This window comes from Phallusia mammillata, chromosome 2 (genome assembly GCF_965637545.1).
Source record: "Phallusia mammillata chromosome 2, kaPhaMamm4.hap1.1, whole genome shotgun sequence".
Classification (NCBI taxonomy): Eukaryota; Metazoa; Chordata; class Ascidiacea; order Phlebobranchia; family Ascidiidae; genus Phallusia; species Phallusia mammillata.
The window spans coordinates 26236912-26246370 of NC_137253.1; the positions used below are offsets into that span (position 1 = coordinate 26236912).

Here is a 9459-nt window from a genome sequence, read left to right on the forward strand (position 1 = left end):
ACCCCAGTGTGATGCAACAGACGTAAATCGTTTTTTGGATAATGACATGCGACGAAGGGTACTTGAATGCCAGTGTAACAAACACATGAGAATCTCATCTTGTCATCAAGAAAACTTACGTGATCTAGCGTTAAGTATCACATCGTGCAGTGAATCGTCTAATTTTCACACCGGACACATGTATACAGCACGATTTAACTGCGCACTTCCGTTGGCTTGCTTCCTTTGGCGGGTCACATATTTTAGACATCGTTTGTATGGTTTCGATAATCGGGCTTTATTTGCTTGAGTTTCTAATAAGCATGGATTAGTTCAGCCGCCTCAGAAAAGCAGATTAAACCTAAAAGCTTCATTTAGTCAGTTTATATTTCAGCGTATTTTATATTAACCAATAAACACAGAATGTAGTTGATACAACAACATCACGAAGAATTTATTTGACATCAACACTTACTTTGCTGTTAGCATGAATTTGACTGTCGTTTTTGTTGAAGGGTAAACCATAAATAGTCTGTTGAAGGGTAAGAGCGTGTAAATATAAAGCCAGTTTGGGTCAATTTCGTGAAGATGTCACATGTTTCCATTAGATGTTTACAATTAACCAATGTAGAATTAGCGTTCTTAGTACTAATCTGTTTTTGTTTTAAAGTATTCCAGCCAAAAATTGAGGCTAATGTTTGCATTTGGTTTGTGTTACTCTTGACCAGACTAGATAAAAGAGATAAACAACTGTTAAGAACTTCACTTGGACGGGAATGAATTCACCGAAAGCTAGTGGCTTGGTGCTGATTCTATTATTTGACATCATCACGGTTTTATTGGGACAGTCAGGTAACGCAATGATATTACCAAATGATGACTTAACTGTATTGTTCTATATTTGCATTGTTTATAATCGGGTGTAAATTAAAGGAAAACGGTTTAACGTTCCAGTAAAATAATTGCAATTATACTGCTGGTTTGAAGTACCGCTAAGAGTTTCATCGCGAAGGTATATCACATATTTTGGCCTTTTTGTATAATTTTTATTGATTAATATAATTTCTTGGACGGATGCATTGCGCCTAACATGACCCACACACAAAAATGTACAACGAATTTTAACTAGAAGTATTGCTTAAGTGACGTGCAAGACACAGTTTTCTGACTTGAAGCACTCAATCACGAGCGTGATTTGCCCTGCTAACTGCTGGGAAGAAAATCCGTCGTTGTGTGGAAATGGGGTCTACACAAGCGGCCCGATATGTCTCGCAGCAATGCACGACCAACAGATTGACAGTGAGTGAAACCAAATGCCTGTTGTCGTTTTATAAGAAGCATCATATAAATGAATATTGCTCTAGATTTCGGGGGACTTGTTCAGGTTTTTCGCAATCCGGGCCAAGGAGCTCATTTGTACGGACAACAAAGAAATGGCGTTCAATCTCAAACCTGCTCTGCGGGCAAATACTCTTACACATTTTCAAGTAAGAATTTGTTAAACAGACATAGTGTTTTATTACCTTAAAATTGTGTTAGTGACTTGCAAAACAACTGGCGACAGTGAATTAGCGATTACCCATGTATACTGTCCGGCAAAATGCACCGGTGCTTCGTACACGTACAAGAGTGGAAAATATTTCACCAACAGCTCTGTCTGCGCTGCTGCAAAAAAGCGAGGAACGATTTCAGGTTCGTGAAATGTTAAAACTGTACGAAGATGTTGGTTCGGCAAAAGTTTTTATTTTCAAGCAAAAGCGAATGCCTGCAAGCTTGATTGCTCTTGGCTGATCTGTTTGTCGCTTCTACGACTTGATACTAAAACTGTGTGGATTTGTATTTCACTTGCGAAAAACATTTTTAGGAATATTAGGTTGTCTCATCACGATTTTTTTAGCACAATAAAAATGTGGATCTGTAATTAGCTTGAGAAAACGTGTTTCAGTATTATGAAGGTTGTTTCATTTGTTTTTACAGACGCTGGTGGCAAGGTTGTTATCTATGCGATGAAGGCAAAGGCGTACAACGGCACAAACACGACCAACACCGACTGGTTTTCGTTCGATGGTAAAACATTTTTTAACGTTTTGCACTATGCTGTAGACAACGAAAATGTTAAAGACTGTAAATATGGTTTTACTGGTGACGCAAATGCTCCAAGCATTAATTAGCATTTTAGTTTACCTCACTAGCACCAACTTATAATGCAATATTAACATGAAAAGGACTCCCGGAACCCACTTGACCGTCGACCCTTAGGTTGCACATTTATGTTTTGCTGTTTTAGATTTTGACGTTTGCTCCTACGTGAACCCGTGTGCAAATAACGGCACATGCGTCGACTTGTTCGCTGATTATGGCTGCTTGTGTCCAGAAAAGTACACTGGAAGGAACTGTGAGACCGGTAAGTCGATTTCATAAATATAAATCATAAATTTCATAAATTACCTCGTGCGCACTCGGTTCTTGGTTCTTACGCAGTATTTCGCAATAAATTAGACAATAGGAAATTTCACTGTGCATACATTTGTTTGTGATCCTGAGATTAGTTTAAAACCAGAAAGACATTTGTATTCGGGCACAAATGTTTTGTTGCACCTATTTAGTAATTACAAATTATTCTTTTTGACAGAATTGCATTGTGCCCCGGGAAGCCAAGAATCTCTACTTGCCGAAAAATTAAAGAGTCTCTGTTCACAAGGATGGGCTGTGAGTTATCATCACTATACTTTAAATTTCCTCTAGCTAACGGTTGTATTTTAGACGATTCAAACTCGCTTTGACGGAAGTGTTAGCTTTTTAAGAGCCTGGGAACCTTACAAAACTGGGTTTGGAAAACCGCCCGGGGAATTTTGGCTAGGTTCGTTATGGATTTTGTTGTGTTTAAATCAATTGTATTTTTATTTTTTTGAAATAAATGTTTCCAGTTACGAAAACTGCCACAATCACGAGCCGATAGGTTTCAACACTAAAGAGGATATTACTAAATCGAATGTTTGAGCCATAATACTTCACTGTATTACCTGAATATTTTTCTAAATACTCCCCAAACCTGTTTAATTTTGAAAAATTCTTACCGCTACCAACAGTAAAAGTACACAAATACAGTTTTCACATAAACAAGAAAAAGTTTTTCACAAGATTTTCATCAAGTTTTGAATTAAAAAGAAATCTTATTTCAACTCATGCTTTTGCATACGTAGGTTTGGAAAAAATTCACGCGATGACCCAATCAAAATCCTGCCGCGTTCGATTCGATTTGATTTGACAAACCCCGGCGAGGAAGGGAAATTTGCCGAATACAGGTGAACAAATAAAACTAACTCCATAAAGCTTCTCTTCTTTAGATAATATTTGGAAAGATTGTTAACGCGGATAACTAAGCTAACACCTACAACACCATACTTGCCAAAAGTTGTTTGTAAATAAAAGTTTAAAACGTATTTGCTACCTATTCAATAGGCGATAAGAAGGTTGAACTATTTGCAGTGTCGAAATTTGTGAAAAACTTTATCAAAAGTATTAAAAGCGTTTCGAATCAGTTTGACTTTTTTTGCAGTATTTTTCAAATTGGACCGGAAAGCGACAACTACAGACTAAGCGTTTCCGGCTATATGACGTCATCAACTCTTGTTGATCGGATGTATTCTCACAACGGGATGCAGTTCTCCACTTACGACAGGGACAACGACCTTTGGGCGTAAGAATGCTGATGTTTGCATTAAATTTCAGCTGTGTGATTTTTGTTATTTACAGTAACAAATGTGCGGTGGAAGAAGGAGGTGGATGGTGGTACCACACCTGCTCTAATGCCAACCTGAATCGGATTCCCCGAGCGCGTTGGGACACATTATATTTTGACGTTGCGGCAATAAGCATAAAATGCGATTGACACGATCAAAATGTTTGATAACAGCCTATATTTTTTTGTTAGCTTTTTGTTTAACCTAACATTTCTTTTTTCTCAACGTACCAGTCAAAAACAGTAAAAACCTAAATTAAACAGCGCAACATCTGCAGTCTTACATGACTAGCAAAAAAAATAAAAATAAAAAAGGTCTCCTCAAATGCAAATGCCCACCACAATTCTATGTGTAAACGCGTAATATTTGTGTGTCTGTTGATCCTAAAGCACTAATAGGCAAAAGTCACACGGTCGTGCTTAAAAAAGGACTATATTACGCTGTTGATCCCAAACGAGCGAGAATGTATTGTGTTGTTGCAGTTGGAACTTACACACTAATTTCAAATCGAATATATGACGGCAAATTATTTATTAAATCATAATCAAGTCAAGCTGCAGACAGTGCACACTTTTGCAGCTTATCATTTTTTTGGTCAATGGTTTTACATAATCAATTTATAAAAATCAAAATATTTCAATTATCATTTAACAAAGTTCCTGACTCTTCATGAGAAAGTTCTGTTGATGCCTTTTTACACAATACGAACTTGTAAATATGTTTAAAATGTTCTTGAGCTCAAAACAAAATGCACATTACTGCATCTGTAATTACCAAGCGGATCCTGCGCTGCATCTTTGCTGTGTGATCCCGATTTGAAAAACAAGTCCACATTTTAAACGCAAATGTAGAATACAAAAAATCAGAGCCTTTCCGGTTTGTTTGTTAACAAACGTATGAATCCAACCTGAAAAGCCCGTCTCGATTTACAACTCTGGTGTAAACTATCATTTTGAGAAAAAAATATGTAGCTTTTGTTGATTGTTTGTCCTAAAATGCCAGTTTGGAAATTTCGGCTGTGTTTCTGCCTATATATACACTGGTTGGATTAAAGTCTTTCATGAAATGAACATAAAACATTTTTTATTGTGTCATTTTATCGTTGTGCATGGGGATGTGCTTACCGTTCACAAATGTTGCTTTTTTTGTTTTAAAACACGGTGATTGTAATTTATCTGTTTACAAGCTGTTAAAGTTGGGTTTTAGCACAGCCTGACAATCAACATAATTACCGCAAGAAAAATATAGGGATTCAATCAGCTCGACGAATGATATTTTACGGTAATATATTCGCAACCGAAAAACTCCATTGATAGAAACGTATATTTGATTTGCTTAAAGTACATCCCAGTTCATCATTTATGAATACGCTCTGGGGAATCTAACCCAACAAAAAAATCCATGCATGTAGTGTGCAGTGTGCCTTGTTTTCATTATGAACGTGCTTACAGTTCCGAAACGCCCTTTAAACACAGGGATTTAACCGATTCGTGAAACTATAGTCTCACTTATACAAGAACATTTGTAATGTTTGTTGAGTAAAATCGTGCTTGGTTAAGACGGAAGTTTAACTGAACTGAGAACTGATAAAATGACAAAATGCAGTTTTATAATCATCATGTGCATGAGCGTCCGCAGGAAAAAACACAGTGGAGGGCAATACTATCGTCACATCGACGTTCAGGAAACGGTTTTTGAGAACCAAAATCATCTGACTCCCTTACTCATTCTTGCAATCCTAAAATGACATACTATGCGGACGCCCATGATTATGTGACAATTACATAAAGTCGCTATGATGTAAGTTTGCATTTTTTATGATGTACGTTTGTACTATTTAGGCTTATACGCAACGCAAATTGTAACTTAGAGAATTATCTTTTGCCACTTTGTCTGGGCCTCTTTTTGTATATTTGTGATCATTAAACGTTCAAATTATCTCATTTTAGCCTACTATGTATGCATTTATTTGCCGAAATGATGTTTAATTTGGTCGTAAGGTGTCGCTCCTGGGTTATTACATCACTTGATCGTATATCAGCGTACAGCGTGTTAAGCATGGCATTCACTGCAGGTGATCTTTTGAAGGGTTGGATAGTTTGTTTGTTGTGGCATTTGTTGTAAAGTGTCAGAAGCAAAAAAAGAAACATAAAGTATTTTACCGCCTTAAACCATGCAATGGAGAGGACTTACAAAACTGGTTCAAGTTTTTTGGTGGATTCGTTGTTTGTTTGAAAGCTTTTCAATGTAGCTCCACATTTTGGAATAACAAAGTTTTTAACATTTAAACTTATTTACATCCTTGCGAAATAGAAAAGATAGAGGCTTGTTTGAGAAATTAAAGAGAGGTTTAATACTGTCATTACTGTCTGTGAAACAGTGTAGGTTTTGGTGACTGTTGTGCCTCACTCATAATAAGTTAATTTAATATTTGCATGCATATAATACATAATATGTTCCATCAGCTTTTCCAATGTTTACTGGGAAAAGAAGTTTAAGCTAAAAGCAGACATACCTATACATATAAATGAAACAAACATTTTTTATCATTTACAAAAGTGCATATACTGTCCGTTTCTTGTAAAAGGTTTTAAATGAAGATGATAGCCTATAACCCTTAATATAGCTTTTAAAATGTGCATTGTGGATGAAGCAATTTCAACCACGAGGCAATCAACCAACGGCACCTGGAGTTTGCAGATTCTGCGCGTGGCAACAAAACGTCAGAGCGTTCCCTGCCCGGGGAAAGCGTGTTTAAAGTGTTGTGGGAGGAAGCACTTCGCTCGATTTTGCAAGGCGACTAATCAACGTGCTGAAACCATTGTCCAATATGTAAGTATTACTCGCTCAACTAAAAGATTGTGTGGTTGCTATTTTTTGCTTTCTAACATTGTGCACTTAAGTAAAAATGATACTAAAACCCCATTTATGTCACAAAAAAGCTTCTAAAATTTTCAGACACGCCCAAACAAGGACTCTTGACCCATACTTGTGCACCGTGCAATCGAAGTTGTTCTATGGAGTGCAACCTGAAGCATTGACAAGATAATATCAAGGTTCGCCGCCCAGTACAATAGTGTTAATTTTGGATTCTCTACTAGATTTTCACTGGTCTGTGACTCATTTTCTGACTTTTGGAAAGTAAAATTAGATGAAAAGAGATCTGTCCTTTCTACCCCGTAGTTTTTGTTCTTAGCACGACGTTTTAACAAACTACAGCGCCCATGATATTCAACTTATAGACCGGGTGGTGGCGTCCGTTGGCGGATTTGTGGTGTGGGGTTGCACGAAATCAGGAGACAGCTAAAACATGCTTTGTGCATTATCTGACACAGCCATCTCCAATCCCGCAAAAACTAGTTGTAATCAAGCAAGAAAAGATTACGTTTGATGACAAAATAATACAGGTTTTAAATGTTCAACCTGAATTAAGGTGTGAGCAATTGAGTCCTGTAAATATGAAGGATGTTATATTTCCGCTTTAAAGACAAACAATATTTTGTGATTATTATCTGGGACAACTGGGAGTGGGTACAAAAAAAGAAACACAAAACAACAAGTTACAACTTGTAAATTACTACAGATTTTCGACAAAAACTATTAAACTTTTAGAACTCCGTGGATTGCCTTCAAAAACCACACTTGTTCAAATGACCTAGGAAAAAAGGAACAACCTCTTTTAGTGGCCTATATCATCATGCGCATGTTACAAGATGTTTGCATAACAGATGTTGCATGTTATATGCAGCATGTGTGAATGGATTGGGTAATTGCATTGAATTGTCGCTGCTAACCACACCCAACTATAAAGTTTTCGATTGATGAAAGGTGGTATTTGTTATAAACGTAAAACATGAAGGTTAGGGTTACGTCTGTTGGAGGTGCTGTCTTTTAAGACAAAATCCCTCTATCATTTCAAACAAATTTTAGAATATTACTTTCAATCAATCTGTAACCAAGAGAATCGATAACACAAGGTTATTTTTAGACGTTGCCTTGTTATTTAGTAGAAGTTGTAGGTTTTCATTCGCAAGGATTACAGTTTTCCGTTTTTTTGTATTATTTAACGCAACGCGGCAGCTTGGTAAAAACGTGTTGTTTGTTACGAAGGTAAACACGGTCTACTTTCTCCTCCCAAACAAGGTATCTTCTGATCATGCATCGTTCATCCTGCTTGAATGTGTACGCGGCGATTGTGTTTATCTGGACGGTTTGTTTCGATGGCATCTCCACCGAATACAATCCTGCAAATCAGACAAATAAACTTTAGATTTTATCTTAAAGTATGTGAATATATATAACCGCAAAAAATCTCATTTTGCACTCGATGTTGTCTAAATTTCAAAAATGCTGGATGATAATTGGTTTTCTATCACCTGTACGTTTGAGCCAGCGACGAAGCTAATCATAAAACAGTATTTAAACGAACCAAATAACACACAACCGGTTACAAACTAACGTATCACGTTTTGGCCACAATCTGCAACAGCAAAAAAAATTAAATTGTAACGTCGGGAATTTGCGCGCCTGGTACCGCGCTGGCGTCACACTAGAGAAGTCCAATTTCTGGAAACGCGTGAATTTATTTTACACGTCGACACGGTTCAATACGACACGGTAATCGCGTCACGTTCACGGTAGACACGACACGCCACGGTTTTCTGCAAAGAGAACATTCACTCAAAAATGGGAAACAGAAATTAATTTTAAGCCGGCAGAAATAAAGCTTACCAGAGTTTTGGACCAGGGTATCAAAGATAAACACAGTTTGATATCGTCAGAAAGCGTTCTACACAGATGAAAATCGATAATTCAAATGTACGGCAAATCGGGCAACTGAAATACAAATCAAGCTTACCTTGCAAAGGCAACATTATTCCTTTTCGTCAGAGTTTTTAAGTTTATAAAGCATTACCATCTATTAATGACAAACAAATTATAATTAGTCACTTTCATTACTTTATCTAACGGCTGCAAATTCAAGTCAGCAACTAACGAACTACACGTGGTTCAAACAAAACTCAAATACTAAATGGCCAAAGCACAGCATAGAGAAATAAACTACAATGGTATTGTTACGTCATAGGGGATTCTGGCATTGTGGTGCAATCACACCATATAAGATGTGACGAAGTTACGGTTGAGTGATTTACGATGTTACATAAATAATCACCTGTAAAATTGCTTGAAAAACTAAACTTGGCAGATATACGTACTTTCTGACTTTTTTGTATGTTTTGTACAATTACGTGCAAGACTCGGTTTGCCGACTTGAAGCACTCGATCACGAGCGTGATTTGCCCGGCTAACTGCTGGGAAAAAAATCCGTCGTTGTGTGGAAATGGGGTCTACATCTACACAAGCGGCCCGATATGTCTTGCAGCAATGCACGACCAACAGATTGATAGTGCGTAAAACTATATGCCTGTTGTCGTATTTTAAGAAGCACCATGTAAAAGAACATTACTTTAGATTCCGGTGGAATTGTTCAGGTTTTTTGCAATTCGGGCCAAGGAGCTCATTTGTACGGAAAACAAAGAAATGGCGTTCAAACCCAAACCTGCTCTGCGGGCAAATACTTTTACACATTTTCAAGTAAGAATATGTTAAACTGACATAGTGTTTTTTTACCTTAAAATTGTGTTAGTGACATGCAAAACAACTGGCGACTGCGATTTACCGATCACCCATGTCTACTGTCCGGCAAAATGCACCGGTGCTTCCTACACGTACACGA

The 9459-nt window shown here is 37.2% G+C and overlaps 1 protein-coding gene and 1 long non-coding RNA gene across 2 annotated transcripts; both read left to right on the forward strand.

Annotated features, from left to right (window-relative positions):
- The first annotated feature begins 3185 nt into the window (after positions 1-3185).
- Positions 3186-5741, forward strand: LOC145215170 (fibrinogen gamma chain-like). Its single transcript, XM_080083828.1, is given in 4 exon segments — positions 3186-3229; positions 3232-3284; positions 3539-3679; positions 3736-5741. Coding segments are annotated over 4 exon segments (357 nt in total). The 5' UTR covers positions 3186-3202; the 3' UTR covers positions 3872-5741.
- Positions 5742-6313: 572 nt separating this feature from the next.
- Positions 6314-8005, forward strand: LOC145215173 (uncharacterized). Its single transcript, XR_013857220.1, has 3 exons — positions 6314-6554; positions 6681-6778; positions 7833-8005. It is a non-coding gene; the product is annotated as an uncharacterized LOC145215173 (long non-coding RNA).
- The last annotated feature ends 1454 nt before the right edge of the window (positions 8006-9459 follow it).